The following is a 19,773-nucleotide window of genomic DNA, read 5'->3' on the forward strand; positions in this document are numbered from 1 at the left end:
TGTTGCTGTTGCGGTTGGTCGACGTTGCCGATCGAGTTTCCTCACCTTTACACTCAGAGAAAAGGACAGCTTTAACAACAATCTTAATATTCTCATACACCTTTTAAAACATTCATTCGTTATTCATTGTTATTTAAATGCAGTTTTATGTATTAAATTTTTTAAAATTAAATTGCTTATCGGATTCAATTAGTGTGCCTAAATAGTTTGTTGCTTTATAAAATATCTTACATTTTGTTTGTAATATATTTATTTAATTATTATTGAATTTGTAAATAATTTGCTTTTAACATAATTTTAACGTTGCCCAATTTTCCAGTTATAAGTTAAGTACTTTTAAAATTCCAATGGCCAGCAGAAACCTGTTTAAAGCGGCAGTTGTAAACCAAAACCTTGCCTTATTGAAATCGATTTTAAATAGGATACGCATACACTAATTTGGTTTTATTCCACTTTAAATGAGTTTTTTTTTTCTGTGCATGTGCGGTGTGTGTCGAACCGATCGACGCTCTAGGTTGGATGGCAGTCACCCACGGGGAACTTAACTCACCTGCAGGCCACTGATTCATCTCGGGGGAACTGCTTCGATCTCTATCACTTATCCCGGTCCGGAAAAAACTTGATGCCGGGTTGTCGATCGGGCGGACCCTTGAAATCATGGTCGGTGGTTACAAAAGAAGGTTGTTTAATTTACCTTTTATAAAAGAATTTATTTAGAGAGCTTTAACTAATTTGATTGGGGCAAGTTACTATGGCAAGTTAAGCACTTTTGGAAATTCCTAAACTGTTTGCTCTAATTTTGATTTTAATTTGAAAAGAAAGGATCATTTAAGAACTTATTATATGATATGCTTTCTAGTCTTCAAATCTAGATATTGGAAACCTTAAACCATATATCACAATCCATACCCTAGAAGCATTTTCATTTTATGTGTTGTATATCTCTCTTCTGTATTTAAGCCCAAGTCCTAGCCTATAGCCATATATCATCCTCTTCCGCAACCAAATGTTCATTAGTGAGTTTAATTTCCCTTCCGACGCGATGGGTATAAAAACGGTAAATTTATTTGTCTTTATTAGGCACTGGACATCCAACGGATATATATATATATGTTTGTTGCAACATGTTGCAAGTAAGCAATCGAACAAGTTCGAGGCGCTTCTCGTGGACAAAACCCAACGTCTGACGACCGAGAGTTGGTAGTTTGTTCGAAAGGCCAAAAACGAGCGGTAATGTGTCACAGTTCTCTGCGCGAGTTCTTTGGAAACCAGAAAAATACGTAACTTACCAGAGGTCGAAATAATCGAAGAACAATACAAATCCATTTTTTTCACGTGCTCGCGAGTGGTATTTGAACAGAAACCGAACCCCCGCCGGAGTGTCAAACATGATGACCCCTGAGTGACTCTAGGGCCTAATGAAAAAAATGAACGCCAGCCAGATTCTGCTCCTAACTTTGGCCCTGGTCAGCACCAGCAGGACCTCCTCGGCAATCAGCAATCCCGGCCAGAATGGCCCCGTGGCAGCCGGCTCGAATGGATTACAGTGCCAGCGCATCACCGTTTCCGCCTGCCAAGGTCTTGGCTACAACATGACCGCATTGCCCAACCTGGCGGGTCACACCAATCAGCTGGAGGCTGAGCTCCAGGTAAAAGCCATGACTATACCATATATTTGTGCATTCGCTCAAAAAGCTGTGGGCCAAATAGCAGGCACGTCGTCCTCGGTTCTCCGCGATTCCACGTTGTTGATAAGCCCGGCTTTTGTGTGTGGCTGTGGCCCATAAAATTAATTCTCTTCGCTTACGTGCGAAAAACAAAATTACAAAAAATACAACAGAGACTAAAAATGGAAACAAACATAAAGGGGAAAAGCCGGGCCGGTAACTGAGTTTAGAATACACTGAGTTTCAAGAAAATAAGTCAGCTATTAGGGAGCATTTACAATTTTATTTAAGTCAATTGGTGGGAAATAAAACATAAGACCGATGCATTTTTAAAATATATTTAAATTTTCTTTGGGGTAATGTTTTCTACTAGCCTTCATTGAGCATTTATTTAAAGTTAAACCAAATGCTTAATACTTACTATGATGTTTCCTGAAAATATGTTTACAAATGGGAAACCCAATATAAAAATTTTCAATATTATTTAAGCTGATAAGTAATCACTAAAAGACATAAAATATTTGTCATGGTATAGTTTTCTTACAAAAATTAAAATAGACATTAAAAAGAGTATAGCCAACAATCACAGCAGATGAAAACAAAAAGCAACAGGCAGCAACCAGCTAAATGTTGTTGAGAAGTCACAAACTCTTGCGAAATGTTCAAAATTGTGAATGACGAGAACGTGGGGCTCTGTTTTTTTTTTTTTTTTTGGGGGGGGGGAGTTGTGGAGTGGAAGGGGGATTTTCGGAGGGCGGCAGCTCTTTAAAGTGGGGCTCTTCCGCCCCATTGAACCCACACTCATCTTCTATTTGCTTTGGCTTTTCATTTTTTTGCTGTCACTGTGGAGAAGATAAACACAAAGCCATGAAGAGAAATAACTAAATAATAAATAGATATATTAAGAAAGGCAGGCAATGCTCTGTTTAGATAAATAAACTGTGTTTAAGGATTTTTTCCTTTAAATTTTATCATTTCATTTTGATTTTTTCTTTTTCCAATATTTAACAACCCATAATCTAATTCGGGTCACTTTCGTCGCTTTCGAAATCAGAGCATTATGGAAATTTTTATTTTATGATTTATAGTTTGCATTCATAAGTTTGAGATCTAAATCTCCGGCTATACTTTTCCGTTTTCGGTTCGCTATCGGAACACTCGTTTCCCATTTTGGTGTGCCTCCCGGTGCTTTGATTGTATTTTTACTGTATTTATCGGGGGTTTCATTTCCATTAGCAACGCTCAGGGGAACAAGTCGAATAGAAGGAGAAGGTTCCCCGACTTGAGAGCTACATATATCTAGATAAAGGTGGAAACAAGCTTGGTAGACAAAAAGAAATGCACTGTTATCACCCGAAAGACGTCTAAGAAGCGACATTTAATTGCTTTTCAATTTATGAAGAAGTTGACTATGTTGCTTTTGAATATGTAATGAAAAAATAAAAGCTAAATAAATAAAGATACACATATAAAAATCGAGTTGAAATAACTTAAATAATATAATTGTATATAAAGGAAAATTTATAAAAAGCATTGATAAATAAACAATAAAACTAAGAGAAAGGCTTTACTTAGTTCTAAAATAACCTCGGTTATTGCATGAAATAAACATATCAAAAATTGAGCCAAGGTACTTTAATAAGCCAAATCGTAAAATATCATTCATAAACAAATGTTAGGATTAAAGAAAGGCGTCATTTAGTTCTGAAATATTCTCATTTATTGCATGACCAAATACGATGGGGCTTAAACATTTGAGGTCATCTCGGCCCATAATTTACCGTGAAAATGGCCCATGAAAAACGCTGAGTAGTCGGAGAGTGCGTGAAAAGAGCCGCCGAGGGAAAAGTCGGTAGAATAGGCAGGCCATTTAGTGGGAATCTCGAAAAAAAAACCACAAAAAGATGTTAGTTAGCCAGGGAGACCTGTGCGATTGTACCGGCGACAAAGAGAGAAAGGAACAAATGGGCGAGAAGAAAGAGCTGCCGCTGGGAATAAAATACACAGAGAAAAAATGACTTAAATTTATTTTAATATCTAAAACAAAAATATTCGTTATATTATATAAATAATTCAGGAATACATGGTCCTCAAAATAAATCTAGTTGTTTTAAACTCTACTCTTTAAAGTTTTGAAATACATTGAAAATGTTTTAAATTAATAAATATCAAATATACATAGATAAAAACTATTCAGAAAAATATTATTCAGAAAAAATCGAGTTATTTAAATCTCAAAAATGTATAATTAATATATTAAAACTACTGAACTGACCCTTAGCATCCAAATTTCTTTGGGTGCAACAAACGCATTAGTTTCGTCTTGGAGTTTTTGGGCTTAGTTTAGATGGAAGTTGTGCTTGTGTGTATCTGTGTTTCGGTATATCTGTGTATACACAGTCGAGTCCATTAACACCTTTCGTTTGGACTTCGGTTTCCTTTGAGCGTATCTTGCATTTCATGCCCGTGCCCGCTTTTGGATGGAAAAAAGGCAAATGTCGATGTCGATGACGAGGTGCTGCCGCTTTGTTGTTTTCTGCTAAGTGCAGACATCGGAGATGACAGGCTCAGCTATTTTTCTGACCATACTGGAAATTTTAGTGGTACAAAGTATTTTTTAAGTTGTAAACACTTATTTTAAATCAAACCCATTTTAGGTTCTATCTTTTCAAGTTCATAACATCTTTTTAAGTTACAGACTTTAAAGTTTAATAACTACAATATACAAAAAATTCTTTTTGATAGATGCCAAACTAGCTAAAATAGCCAAAAGAAGTTACATATTTTCGATTGTTTAATTTAAGCGGTAGAAAATGTTGTTTTGTAATCTTTATGCACTTGTAGTCATCGAATATATATAAATTTAATGCTCATATATATATAAAGTATGTTATTTTGAATTGCATATAAATTAAGGCAATTTTCTGTTACTATTTTGATGCACTATTTCCGGCAACACTGACAGGCGACAGGAGCTACTGACCATAGACTTTTTATCTGGCTGCAGTTTTGGATATTCCCTCTTTCTATGGCTTTGGCTTTGGGTTTTATTTTTTCATTTTTTTGTGGGGCGTTTGCCGAGCGCGTTGCCGCCTACTTTGTTTTATCGTGGCGCTGAAAAAAAGAAGAAAATAAAATGCATTGTCTGATCTGGGACTGGGTTTTCATGGTTTTCTCGGTTTTCTTTCATTTCTTTCCTGTTGTTTAGACGAAAGAAGACAATGAACAAAACCCGGCCAAGCCTCAAGTGGCAATAAAAACGAAAGCACCCCTTCTCCTGCCTCCAACGAAATGAATCGGAAGCACGTAAAACAGATCAAAGCGTCTGGAAACTATACAGAAATACAGAAATCAAAAGAGATTCCAACGGCAGACACATCAAGCGGCAATAAAAAGCATCAAAAGCTACGCATTCTGTACTGTTTGGGTGTATTTACATAATGCTCGGAACCAATAACAAAGTACTGAAGATCATATCGCACGGGATGAAAGCCAGAGGAAAACCACTCTGGAAAGGGAAGTTTATTTTGGGGGCCTTCGATTTGGGAAGTACATATCCTGATTATACCCAGATTATCTCATATTAAGAGACATTAATTGCTCTGCGTCGACACATGTTTGTCCTATTACAGATGAGAGGCGATAATTGTTAAATTTCTGTGGAATAATAGTCTACAGTAGACTGGATTTAAAATTTTAAGTTCGAAGTTTTTCAGTAATGTTCTACATTTATTTAAGATTTATCTCAATATCAGAAAATATAAGTATAACCTTTTGCTGTAGCCTTTTCTTGCATTGCATAAACTTTATGCTAAATTCCAATAATTTCTTAAGGGCTTCCTTTTTGCATTTTTCAATGCAATGATGATGGCAAGCGTTTTGACTATGCTTAACTACGAATATGTGTTCCTTATCAGTTGGCGATAGGAAAAGCACACATACGCACCGTGGAACGCAAAGGTGCCACGTGAAATTAAGTACGTCGAAGGGGAGTGGTATTTGGGGGGCAAATAGATCAAATAAATAAAGAAAAATCCACACGAGAAGGTCGGTCTTAGTTTTAATTTTTCCATGACATGTCCAAGATCGAGAGTGAACACCAAAAGTGCATTTCTCCTCGGTTTGTCAGTTTATCGTTATGACAGCTTGCCGTTTGTTTGTTTGTTTGACTCCATGTTTGTCCCCATGTTTGCCTGTTTGTCGAGTGGGCGTTGCGTTCAAGTGCCGACAAAGTGCTCGTCAAGCGACAATTACAAGTAAATTAATTGAAAGTGCGCCCCACTGGGTTGGTGCTCAGAAGATAACCATCAAGCGACTGCCAACACATTCACTATTTTTGTAGTTATCTAGCTGCCTCTACAAACAGAGAAGACTATTTTGAGTATCTACAGGAATTTATGCCAACATTTATGTGTGCATACTTAGCTTAAACCACTGAAACAATATACATTATTTGCCCTAAAGATCAAAGTGCACGGAAAATACCCTTTCACAAATTCTAACATACCATTAGGATTGTTAAGAGGGTGTTTAAATAAATTTCATTAATTTAATTTCAGCAAGTAAATATTCACCTGAAAAGTTAAACCTTTAGTTTTTCAATATTTTTGGGTAATCTTTCCTAAAAGCTTGAGGAATTTAGCAAGTATGGCCCACCTTTTTACCTATTTTTCCACATCAACTCGAATTTGGTGGTGACAAAACAACGGCTGCGTTTTATGTAAAGTAATTGTAAATATTTGGGCAAAGTATTAGCCGGCGAACGAAAGTCCGAAAGCCAAGCAGTTCCCTCAAATACAAAAAAATAAATAAATAAAACTTCACACAAGGCCTTGACCACATAGCAATGGCAAGCATAAAGCAACAACAGCCACATCGTCGATGGCGACAATAAAATTGTTTGATTTTAAAAATCAGAACCCATTAAGATTGCTCAGCAACCAGTTCCAGGTAAAAGGGGTGCTCTACAAGGGGGGCTTTGATACCAGAAATACCCAATAGGGCCCAAAGGAATGTCGTAAAACTTATTTTTTATGACAGTTGCAGTCGGCTTATCGCTCGCCAAAGGCCCATATCAGCCTCAGCCATAAATGTATATAGGCCGTACGACTTAACCTTAGGGGGGGGGGGGGGGGGGGGGGGCAAAGTATATCAATCCGATATCACACTATCAATATGTAGCCGCATTTGATTAAAGAAACTACCGCAAAAAGACAAATAAATGGGTGAGTTTACTTACTGGCTTAGAGGCTTTTTTAGTCCTTGAGATGAATTAACACAGTTTAGTTGTTTTTTTAACTAATTTTGTAAAATAATATGCCTAACCACGGTTGCGTTAGAATCATAATACCACAGCTTAAGTGTCATCAAGTGTTACTCCCGCGGCTGTCATATTATCTAGCATTATAAATTCACATTTTCTGCTCTCTGTTCCGTTTTTCTTTGACCATTTTCGATAGATAAAAACAACAACTAATGTGTTTGCATTTAACCGGCTATCAGCTGAAAAAAAAAACCATAAAATAGAGTTCGAAGAAAATGAGGCACCACACAGAGTTAATCCGTCCGTTTGGTCGCTTCTGATAAGAAAAGTAACCCAGCAAGCGTTCTTATCGGAAAGCGGTCTGCAAATGCCAAGCGCCGGCTTGTTGTTGTTCTTGCTACCTGGTTTACGTACGCCAGAGCGAGAGAGCACTACGGTGATGGGAGCGAGACGAAAGAGCGCTCTGTTTGCATTGTAATTATGGCAAAAGGCACAAAAGGCAGGCAGCCACAGCCATGAGAAATCCATCAGGGCGGCATTTGAAACGACTTAGCGCTGATAATGTCAAAAAACAAAAAACAAAAAAACACAGAAAAGCTGCTGCCATTGTTTTTGTTGTTCCTGTTCGGCGACAACTGACTTTGAAGTCCAGCGAATGGCGAACATAACTCAACTCGAGTTGTTTGTGCACGGCAACAAATTTAAGTTAAATTTCTTTGATAATATAAAATGAGGAAATATGATAATCTCTTCAAATAACATTTATTTACGGTAACAATGTCCATGTTTATAAACATCCTAGATGTTGTAAAAAATGTTCGATTTGTGTAAAGAATTATCTTTTTTCTGATCAAGTCATAATATAGTAAATAATTTAAATATTAAACATATTAATATTATTTTATATTATATTATATACTATATTATAATATTTTGAAAACGCTTTGCTTGGATCTATCTGAATAGTTTTCAGTGTGTTCCACAAACATTAAAATTTATCTTTGTGTGTATATTTTTTTTCTTGAAATTTTTTGGCCAGGCCGCAATCCGTCTCCATAATGATGGGTCAGGCAGTTGCAATGTTGACGAAAACAATTTGACAGCGCAGAAAAAGCATAAGAAACCCCAGAGAATCATACAAAAAATATAAAGAAAAAGGGGAAAAAAACAATTAGTTCATTCCTTTGCAGCAGTGGCTTCTTCTTATTTTTTCTCCGGCTGCTGGCAAACACGCAAAAAATGCGGCAACGTTTTTCAAATGCCTTCCCAGCCAGTCACCGAATGAATGGCAGGGGAAAAGGAAAAAGAGGAGGAAGATATGGGCAAAGGAGAAAAGGGAGGAAGATGGGGTGAAAGAGGAGAAGGAGGCTCCCTGGAATGTCGGAGTCACAGGGAAAAAGAGAGAGAACTGCACAAATATCAGGACAAGAATTCAAGGAAATGGTATTTCCAAGCCTCAGACACACTTACTTTTTAAATTACAAAAAAGTGCTTCCAAAATGCCATTAAAATTGTTTTTTTGCAATTACATAAATAATTTCAATATATTTCGCTTTTAATCGCTTTTAAGTAGATTTAAATATGTATTACTTAAAATACAAATATTCATTTAAATATATATTTTTAAGATGTTATCATTAGCTGTTCGGACAAATAGGGGGAATCTCTTTTAAAAGGACTTAAACATTTAATATTAAAAAAAAAATAATAATTATAAAAAATGATTTTATTGCCATTATTAAAATTATTTTAACATATTTTTTAAGATGTTATAATTTACTAAATGACAAAAGACGGAATCGCTTTTAAAAGGACTTGAATATCATTAACTGAATGAAATTCTAAAGGTATATTTTAGAGAGCATTCGTTGTTATTTGGATAAGGAACATAAGCCAGCTCAATGGAGCTTCGTTATACCCAAAGTCAGGGTATGAGAAAGATAGCAACAACAAAAAAACACGACTGAGAGATGAGGCTCAGCAGCAGGTTTGTGTCTTAAGTCTTTTGTTTTGCAGGATGTTGAAGATGACGGTGAGATGTTGTTGTTTTGTTGCTGCCGTTGTTATTGTTGCTGGAGTGACTGTAAACGTTGCTGTTGTTGTTGTTGCTCCACGTAATTACATGGCAATTAAGTTAATTGAACTGCGCGCCTGCGCACGCGTGAAGTGCTCTCACCATTTCCCCCCTCTTTTTTCACCCATCTCCTTGATCTCTTTCTCTGGCTAAAGATTAAAACAAAATGGAAATTAAATGAAAACAGCTGGCATAATTTGCGTTGTAAGTTGTAAGTTGCGTGTACAACCGGCAAACGGCAGCTCATTTTGGCAATCCCGCCTGACAAAATGTCAGAGCTGCAGACGGCAGCGCATACATTACCTTCCCGAAAGCCCATACAATGGCACGGCCTGTCAGTTCCGTTCCCGTTCTCGTTCCCGTTCCCTCGAAGCCCCATCTCCTCCGAGGTGGAGAATTACCAAAGTACCCAAGTATCGAAGTATCTCTAGCCGCGCGGACCGGCCAAACATGTCCCAATTGTATGGCCAACGGAGGCGCAGAGCCACAGAGCTTAAAAGAACTGGGCCCAATTGCACGGCCAAGTGTCTGGTGGGCCTTTGAGATCGCTGCCGCAGATTATCTAACTTGGCAACGGATCGAAATAGCTAAGGTCAGCAATTTAGAACAGTTCTCTATGGTAAATATGACAGTTCTTCGTAAATCAACCAATAACCAATAAAGAACAAATAATAAATATATTGAGAAATTCATAAAGTAAAACAAAGAAACTGCCCAATTTACTTAACACACACAAAAGTCTCCAATTGAACACATCCTACACCTATAAAAGAAAAAAATCGTTAAAAACGTAAAGAAATCAAAACAAACCACAATATCTCAACACAGATATATTTATTGACCAAATTTTCTATAAAGCTTGAACTATAAGTTCCTATAGATGTCTTTTTTTTGGTAAAAAACTCTAACATCAAAATAAATAATTAAAAAAACAAAAAACAGAATTCTTTCTAATGTATTCACTCATAACAAATATCTATTTATGAACCTTCCAAAAATCTCCGCCATAAATATACTCAACAAATAAAAACTGAGTTCAATTCTGCAAATCCAAATAAAATGAATGATTAATGTGAGTGAGTTGCTAATGGTGCGGCCTTCGGTGTGCCGAGGATGGCTCAGAATTTTCAGCCAGTTGGCGAGGTGCTCCTTTAGTGCATTCCGCTGCTCGTTTGCCTTTGAATGACAATCCTCTCCAGTCAAAATGTCAATTAATTGTGAGACGACAGTCGTATGTCGTCGGCATCACTTGACAGTTCTGTCAGTGGTCGGCGGGGCTTGAAAAAGTCGGCAAACTTAGCTTACTTGGCTAACTCGGCTAAGTCAGCTGAGGAGTTAGCCAAGTTAGCCAAGTTAGTGCTGCACAAATGCAGTCATTCGGATCGATTCGTATCTCTGGGACGCTTCCCAGCTTATCTACGCTGGGGCTAATTAAGAATGCTAAATGTATCTTTGCATCTGCCGCTGCCGCATGATGTCATTTGGGAGCAGCTTTTGTTTTGGGCGTTTCGGCTTTGGCGATTTATCATCGCATCGTTGTCGCCACGGGACGGCATCTTAATTATGCAAATTACCACCGCAAAATCAAATCACCGATCTCTGCCTGCTGAAATGTTAAAACATTTATATCTACACGCAGAGTAACATTTAAATGTAATATTTTACAGGCTGACTTTGAAATTTGTGCGTATAAATATATGATTAAGAAAATTGTTAGCTAAATGTTATACTTAAAATTGGATTTGACTTAAATCTTACTTTTTTCTTGATGCATTTATTTATGCCAATTTGTTTAAAACAATCACCAGAATAAAAACCCAAAATCAAAAGACTAAATTCAAACCAAAAATCAAAATTGTGGGCCAATTTTCTGACTGTAGCAAATACTGTACCGAAAATATACAGCGGCAGCTATGGTCCCCGTTCGCTAATTGCAAACGCTTTCGTAGCAAATTAAATCAATTGACTTTGAAGTTGTGCCGCCAGTGAGTCTGGCTCACGTTCACCCCCTGACCGCTTCCTCGCCCCCTTTCAGCTGGCAAACAGCTGTCAATTCGCATCAGCGACCGCTGAAGTCCGAACAGCGCCAAGCGGCAACTAAACCAAATAAAGCGCAAATCAAATAAAGTACCACAATGCATGAGAGCCAAATACACGAAACCACATAGCCACAAAATGAATACCAGCTAACCGACATTTTAACGCTCTTCCTCACACCATCTTAAAGTGTTAATTATATTAATTGTTAATTTTATTAATATTAGTAAATACTCTTAAAATACATTTTACAATTACACAGGTTATTTCAATAACACATAAACACAATGTTCGTTTAAATTAGTAAAGTTCGTATTTTAATATTACCTAACAGATATTCGGATGGATTTTTAAATAAAAACAAAGTAACCTTGTGCAGTTTAACAAGCCAAGAAAAGGCAAAAATTCAGATGAGTATGTGATTTTAATGTATCCCAAGCAAACCCCATCTAAAAATCCAGCAACGTATTTCTAAGACATGGTATTACCTGATATGCTTCGCAACGAATTAGACATAAAAAGCCGCCGTCAACGACTAGCATGACTAAACTGACCGAGTGGTGCGTCAAGAGGAGGTCTCACTGTCTGTCCGCCTGTTCGTCTATTTATGTTTATTTGTATCTCGCGAGTCTGTGTATCTTTCTCGTGTGTGCGGCCTTTTCGGCTAGCATTTCACAACACTTGTCACCCCGACAGCTGGCAAATTGTTGAAGGACCCCGAATCCAAAACCTAGATTCATCTGTGGCGGATGATGAAAGGAAGGCTTGAGATGGGAAGAATCTAAAGTAGAAGCAACCGATTTTAGCTGTCATTTCAAGTTTTGAGATTATTTATTTTTGAAAATATAGTTATACTATTACGTGGTGGTAAAATAATAATTGTATTTTTTAAGCAGCTCTAAGTTATAAAAAGAAAATTCGCAAATAATTTAAATTTATACCATGGAACCATCGTCTTCGCGTTGAGCAGCGCTAAATAATCGCCTAACAAATGGCATTCAACAATACTTAGATTACCCCCGTGGCTGAGTCATTTTCATTACCATTATCCATTCGCATTCAAAGTCCCCAGGCGGTTAGGTCCACAATTTGTATGCTCCACCCAGGTATATGTGGTATATACACCACTCCTTTTGAGAGATCGGTTCAATTCAGTTCGGTTCGGCTTCTTTTGGGTCCGGTCTTCGGCGCTGCGAGCGTGGAAAATTATAAATTAATCCATTACGTAGATTATGCAGATGTCCGAGCGAATTAAGTGTCCCCCAATCGAGGGGCTTGGGATCGGGATCGGAATCGGGATCGGTTGTACAGGATTGGATTGGGATGGCATGGTATGGGTCTTGGACATTAAGCGTTGTTAATGAATGAACACACGACTGCTTTTTGCTTGGTTTCAGACCATCTTGTTGGGCTTGAGTTGCTTGAGATTGCCTTAAGGTATCAACTCAGAATAGGAGTATTTAGATATTTCTTTAGTTTCAAATGAAGGTTTACTTTTATATCATGATATTGCTTGATATTGCTATATTTTTCTTTTATGTCTCTCTCTGTATATATTTCTATGCGTTTTTTCTGCCCGTAATTCCTTTCGAAAAATCACATATTCAAAGTCAAAGTGCCGCTGAGCAATTTTATTCTCCTTTCGATTCGTTTCGTTTCTGGGACTACCATTGATTTTATTTCTTGCCTCGCAATCATTAATCAAATCGAGAAATCATTAGGTTTGCGTTTAGGCTGTGAGGTGTCAACTTGCCCATTGTTGTTGCTGTTCTGGGCCTTGTAATTGAATTGTGAACAGGGGAAAGGCGAGTGGGGAGAGGGAGAAGGGAAAAAGGGGCCTCGAAGTGTACAAAATTAAATGTTTTTTTTTCGGTCGGGGAGACTTCACCCAAAAAGTGTGAAACATGCTGCGAATGAAGCTGAGAAAAAATAACTAAAACCGAAATTAAAGGAAATAGCCGCGAGTCAAAATGCAAGAAGAAGCTGAAGGAGAAGAGGAAGAGGAGGAAAAACCCAAAACCGAAACGAAACTTGAAAAATAATGGGTTAAGGGAGGGGTTCGAATGCTCGGTTTTTCAGTTTTTTAAGTAAATTAAACAGAACTCTTTTTTTTTCTTGTGGTTCCTATCCAGTCGGCGACACAAAAGTTGAATTCATGACTTTTCAAAATCCCACCAAAGCTCAAATTCATTATATATTAACCACAGTATGTGCAGCCGGCGAATTCGTCAAACTGTTCAGTCAAAAAAATAGTTTTCCGTGGAAGACTTCAAAAAGAAGAAGGCAAACTCCAACATAAGAAATAAATTTATCTGAAGTTTCGCATATTAAATTTTAAGAGCTATGTTTTAATTTGATTCTACACTAAAGTTTATTTATTGAAATAAATTATTAGGTTTTTTAATTTATCAAAAAACATCTATGTAATTTAACTAAATATTATTTTAATATTTATGAATATCTAAAAGCCAAGATATTTTATTTTCTGAATGACCACTGTAAAAGATTTACAAAGTTTCTCCATCTAATAACTTTCATATTGCCGTCTGCTTTCAGTAATAACCATAATTTTGCGCCGCAACCAAAACGAATTTGTCGCCTTTGGTCGGGTGGACGGCGATCCGCGGCGAATTGCCAACTTTTCGTTGGCTTTTGCGTGGCCAAAAAAACAAAAAAAACATTCCAAACGTCTTCGAAAGAAACACGAAAAAAACGCTCAAAGCGTTGCAGATTGCATTCGCTGCGCAAACTGAAGAGTCGGAGGCGATCATCATGACTAAGGAAATGATGATGACCAGGCAATGCCCTTTTGCATTAATAATACATTTTAGACACTTGGCCAACCAGGCTTGTGGCCCAAACACCAAGACACACTGGTTGGCTGGCAGAACATTTAAACGTTCTTTTATTTAATTAACCAAAATGTCAAATGTAAAAAAAATGATTTACAAGTGACACATAAATAATTTTGAATATTACTTATAAAGTTAGCTGTCTTTTTGCTGACTTTTCTGAGCAAATTGTAAAGAAAAAGGTTTAAAAATGGACATAAATAATATTTAATATAGCTGTCTAATAACACATAACATTTGCTGTACGCTATGGTAACATCATTGTTACTTTTTTTTGTTAAATTATCAAAAGCTAAGCCCAAATGTTAAATGTTCAAAAAATGCCTTAAGAGTAAGTCATAAACAATATGTATTTATATTGCTTCTAAAGCTAACTGTTTGATAAACTGAGAAGATTTAGTATACGTTTCGGAAACGTTATTATATCTTACATCTTTTTTATTTAAAAATGTAAAATGCAAAAATTTGTTAAAAGTAAAACATGAATAATTTCCATTTTTAATTATAAAGTTAACTGTCTAGTAAGCCCACTACATAAAAGTCTATAAGCTTACGTAGTTCGCTCAATACAAATAGTCAGCATTAAATTTATTAATGTCAAATAAAATCAAGGGCTTACCAAGTGAGTAATTTCTATAACATTAAAAGAATTGCAATGTCCTAAAACCAGGTTTAAAACATGTAAATTTCTTGGAATTTCGAACCACTGTTTGCTCCTCACCTGTCTTACCTCTTTTACCCGCTCTGCACCTCTCTTTCGCTTCAAATTCGACTCTCTCACTCCCACTCGCAGGCCAAAGCAGGTCTATTAGGCTGATTGCCTTTCCGTTTTTTTTTCGTTGAGTTGTTTTGTTGTTGTTTCGCCTGGCTTTCGGCCAAGTCGATGATTATGGCCAAGACGATGATGCCGTTGCCGACTGCATCATTAAATTATTATTGCTGGCAGCTATTTTCCAGAGAGCGCTGCAAAAGCCACAAAAATTGGAAATCGCGTGTCTAATGCTTCATTCGAGATGCCCGCCGGTTCTTGGATACCGGCCTTTTTCCCTTTCCTCTTTTTTGTTTTTTGTTTAGTCTTTTTTTTTTTTGTGTTTTTTTTTTCGGCCTAATGTGGCTTAATTATACAACAACAATAACTGTTAGCCAGCAAACAGCAAACAAAGAGCCAAGGAACTGGCAGCCATCAAATCCATGTCAAAAGTCCCCCCGGAGATCAGTTCATCGGGTTTTGGTATCAAAAGGAGATGCGACCAGGGTCTCTTTCCTTTTCCTGAGAAAACGTTTCTCGATAATTCGATGCAGCTTTTTTGCTCTCCGGGTTTCCTGTTTTTTTTTTTTATTATCTTCCGTCTGCCCCAAAACGTTGGCCCTGTCTTGGGGTCCTGGTTTTTTCCTGCCGCGCTGACTTGTCTAAAATTCCACAAACTCATAAATGTTGATGCGTTTGGTTCGTCATCGTCATCAATGTCGGCATTTCTCGTATGTTGGACAATGGTCAGGGAGCACAGCGAAAAAAAATTAGGCCTTCAGTGGAATAAGGGAGATCCAAACAGCAGATCCAAATACAATTGTATTAAAACTATCTGAATCTAATGTTCTTGCTCTTATATCTACGTCTTATAAAATGTTCATGTCTTATTGGTTTAAAATAAAGTACAAAAAAAGTAGCTAAAATATACCATTTAAAATACAATACTATTTTTTTCCGTGTGCCTCTTGAGACTTTCTTGGCTGGATTAACTTTGCATCGGTTGATGTCGAGTCAAGATGAGAAAATGTGGCTTCGTTTGAAGTTATTAGATTGCATGGCTGGTAATTGACAATTAATTGCCATCGACAACTGCAAATGGAAATGGAATGAACTCGCAACCGGGAAACTGGCGGCGTTTTTCCATGTGTGAAGTCTGACGCAAGATTTCACACCAAAGACACACACAGATATTTACAAACGTGTGAGACTGTTAATGGAAAATAAACAAGAAAAGATCAGCAGCAAACAAAAATTACAACATAAAGTTGTCTCTCTATCTAAAAAAAAGTGATATAAGTTTGATGTGATTTAAAAACCCACATGTAATTATTATACACTCAAAAAGCACTTTAATAATCTCTGTCAGCAAAAACATTCGAAACAGCTCACCAAAGACGGCAAAAACCTGCGGAAAATCATTAGCATTACACGATCAAATTTTGCAATTTCAGCTTATTTAATATCAGACTTTAGCCGGTGTAAACAAGCTGTATTTGTGCCGCTCAATTGTTGCAAATGGGAAACAATTAGCTTTTTGTTGCTGCTGGCGTGGTGTCGGCAAAACAACAAAGAAATGGCAGAGCTTTTATTGCATTTTTATTAGATAAAATTATAGACATCTAACTACAAAAGTGTGAACCGGAATGTGAATTGTTTAGAATCGAACTTTTCCTCTATTTTTTATTGTTCTTGAGGTTTGCTTATCGAACAGCAAATTTCGATCTAAGTATTCGGCGGTGGTCTTTAAAGTTGTTAATTGATAAAAGCTTTAGAAATCGCACGGAATTTGTCCGCTTTGATGTTCGATCTAGACAACTATATACATAGATACACAAATTTATTGGCAATTTGCTAGAGATATCGGCTTGGAAAATGTGAAGAATGCCATAAATTGTTTGAGGTTTTTATGAAAATGAATTAATTATTATTTGATTTTCCATGATGTTATTCCATTTGAAGTTTTTAATTAATTTCAAAAAGTGTTGATCTAAATTAAACGATTATTGCTTTTTTTTACGTCTAGCTATGATTTTTCATTTGTTTATGCCTGTTTTTGATATTGCTCATGAATTGTCTGCCTCAAAAATCAAACAACAAATATTGTTATTTTGGAAGGCGAATAAAATTTGATTTTATGTGCTAAGACTTTTTATTTCTTTTTATTTGAAATTCAAATTACATTCGGTTAAAAATAACTATTTTAACTTTATGGTGAATATAAGATTATTATTTTACATTTATTAATTTCGCAAGATTTTCTTATTATTATAGTAAATATAATTTAGCGTTGTTTCTGCCACAAATGTCTCATGTTCCTATTTTTTTTATGTATTTCTTGCAGATTGCCAAACTGGTGCCATTGATCGAATCCGGTTGCTCCCGCCGCGCTCGCTTTTTGCTCTGCTCGGCGCTATTTCCGCTCTGCACTCCGGACGTGCCACGCCCCGTTACCGCCTGCAAGTCGCTGTGCGAAACCGTTAGAGGCGAGTGCTCGGCCAATGCTCCGCCGGAGCTGATGGAGTTGTGGCCCCAGTTCCTGAACTGTGACGGACTGCCGCAGCCGGAGAAGCACGAGCTGTGCATGCAGATTCCCCAGGAGGTGGGTGGCTCGGGTGGCTCAGGTGTTCCCGTTGGTCCACCACCCACCACCAGTCCGCCCAGCGGTGGTGAAGGTCATCCGACGTACCGCTTCTGGAAGAGCGGGGCACCACCTGCTCCGGGTTCCAGCAACGGCGGCATTCTGTGCCCCCAGAACTTCAGCGGCAGTCCCTTCAACCCCGAGGAGTGTGTGCCCCAGTGCCAGAGGGATGCCTTCCACACCAGCGCCCAGAAGAAGCTGTCGGAGAGCCTGATCCTGGGCCTCTCGGCCGTCTGCTTCGTCCTCACCTTGTTTGCCCTGGTGACCTTTTGGGCGGAGCCCACCCGCTTTGGCTACCCAGAGCGACCCGTGCTCTTCCTGTGCCTGTGCTACAACCTGTTCAGTGTGTGCTATCTGGAGCGGATCGTGTTCCACAACCAGGCTAGGATGCAAGACCAGGGGCGTCTGATGATGCGACCAGCATGTCTACTGACGCCACCCTGCCTGGCCTCCTATATAACCACCTCGTATCTGAGCTTGTGCGCCGCCAGCTGGTGGTTGATATTCGCCTTGTGTTTCTACCTATCCTCCCACAAAAAGTGGTCCAGTGAGGCGCTGGAGAAGCGATCCGGACTGTTCCATGTCCTGGCCTGGGTTCCTCCACTGGCACCGCCCATTGCCGCCTTGTTGCTGGAGAAGGTGCGTCCCAGTGAGTTGACCGGGATGTGCTATGCCCCGGGATTCGTGGAGCTGCCCGCCCTGGTTCTCCTGCTCCTGGGCCTCTATTTCACACTGAGGGCCTCCAGATCCCTGCTCCTTCTGCAACAGCAGCTGCAGCCCACTCTGGCCCACCATCGATTCGGGCAGATCCGGAAGCGTTTCGTCATCTTCTCGCTGCTCTATTTCGCACCCACGGCAGCGGGAGTGGTGGCCGCTCTGCTCGAGCGGTACGCGTCCTCCGTGCCCAGTTGCTCCACGCTCGAGGACTGTGCCCCCCCCACACCGCTGAGTGCCTGGCCCGCCCTAATCAGGATATTCTTCCAACTGGTGGGCGGAACACTGACCGGACTGTGGGTGTGGTCACGCAAGACCTGCGAAAGCTATAGAAATCGACTGGTGGCCGGAGGCGGCGGCACGCCCACCTCCTCCTCGCTGATGAACCACCAAAGCAAATCGGCCGGGGCACTGCCCAAAAAGCACCTGTACACCAGTGGCAAGTCCATGATGGGGGCACCACCCCTCTACGCTGGCATTAGTTTCCACAATGTGCCCGTTTACAATCCCAATCAGTCGAGGGTTTGAGCTCCAATCCCATTCCCCCCAACTCCATTGTACATACTTACACTCATGATCATATTAAATAGGTGCATCTATAACTTTTTAAAACAATTCGTTTTAGTACACGGTAGAGACGAGCTTTTTCACTATCTTTTCAAACATATCAATTCCATTCAGTTTTTTTTTTATTCAGATGCTTTTTATTTGGCAATATATGGCTAAAAACGTGACAAAAAAATGATTGCTCAGTTTTTAAAGTCGCACTAAAATGGATTCATATAAAAAAGCTATAAGTGTACCTATTTATATGATCATGGGTGTACATAGGAACCCTCACTTAAGCCTAGAAGGCTTTAAGCTCTGATCTAAGTACATGAACGAGAACGATTATTGTTCGCCTAGTTAGTAAGCCCCCAAAAAGGAAATACTGAAATGTGTTAATAGCTTTAAAGTTCGCCCTGCCCCCAAAAGTGCATCCATCACCTCCAGTTTTTATTAGTAGTTCTTTAGCTAATCCTAAGTCTGTACATAGAGAAAATGTTTTTTTTCTTATTTTAAATAAATGTAGTTAAGTAGTCATAAGATTACCATTCAATTTAATTGCATAGTTTAATAAATTGTGAATAATTTAAACGAAATTGATTATGATTTAATGGTACTTTTACTGCAGTTGGATTTCCTAAAGGGGAAGAGTAAGTATTTAAAATTTGTGTTTTTCGATATTATTATCTTGAAGTACATTGGCTTGAAAGTGTTAAGAAAAATGGAATTGCCGTACTTCTGGTTGAGTCTGAAGGGTTACCCCCGTTCTCACGATATCTCCGTCTCAGCCCCAGGTGACCAGGTTCATCACTCCGAAAACCCCATCCATTAATGATGCGAAAGTAGCCGCCGCAAAAGGCGAAAGGGAGCGCAGGCGGAATTTCAAGGGGAACTGCTGCGAATTCGTTTAATTGCAACAAAAAGGCTAAATTGTTGCTATTGTCTTCGGTCCGAGCGATGGCAATTAGAAGGAAAATGCTTAATGACAGAGCTCAGCGTTGATTGTCAGCGTTTTGCTGGATCCGGCACTTGCACCACCGCACCCCTGCACCACCGCACCACCGTAGCACTGCACCACCTGTACCACTCCACTAGCTAATCCTCCACCTGTGGCTCTGCGTGTTCCCCATTTTTCTTTCCATGTATTTTCCCTTTTTTTTTTAGCCACCCTGAGAGTTTCACACACATTACAAGAAAGGCCTTGCGGTTTCGGTTTTTTGATAAGCGACTG

General features: G+C 38.6%; 1 protein-coding gene across 1 annotated transcript; it reads left to right on the forward strand.

Annotated features, from left to right (window-relative positions):
• The first annotated feature begins 1,216 nt into the window (after window positions 1-1,216).
• Window positions 1,217-18,626, forward strand: LOC128266042 (frizzled-3). The gene is made up of 2 exons (XM_053002316.1): window positions 1,217-1,649; window positions 16,986-18,626. The coding sequence occupies exons 1-2, from the start codon at window positions 1,419-1,421 to the stop codon at window positions 18,522-18,524; spliced, it is 1,770 nt and encodes a 589-aa protein (XP_052858276.1). The 5' UTR covers window positions 1,217-1,418; the 3' UTR covers window positions 18,525-18,626.
• Window positions 18,627-19,773: the final 1,147 nt, after the last annotated feature.

The sequence above is a fragment of the Drosophila gunungcola genome, unplaced genomic scaffold (genome assembly GCF_025200985.1).
Source record: "Drosophila gunungcola strain Sukarami unplaced genomic scaffold, Dgunungcola_SK_2 000245F, whole genome shotgun sequence".
Classification (NCBI taxonomy): domain Eukaryota; kingdom Metazoa; phylum Arthropoda; class Insecta; order Diptera; family Drosophilidae; genus Drosophila; species Drosophila gunungcola.

Excerpts from the sequence above, each read along its gene's own strand:
- LOC128266042 (XM_053002316.1), top strand. The coding sequence starts at position 1,419 with ATGAAAAAAATGAACGCCAGCCAGATTCTGCTCCTAACTTTGGCCCTG. Across the intron at positions 1,650-16,985 it reads AGCTGGAGGCTGAGCTCCAG|ATTGCCAAACTGGTGCCATT; the intron begins GTAAAAGCCATG and ends TATTTCTTGCAG.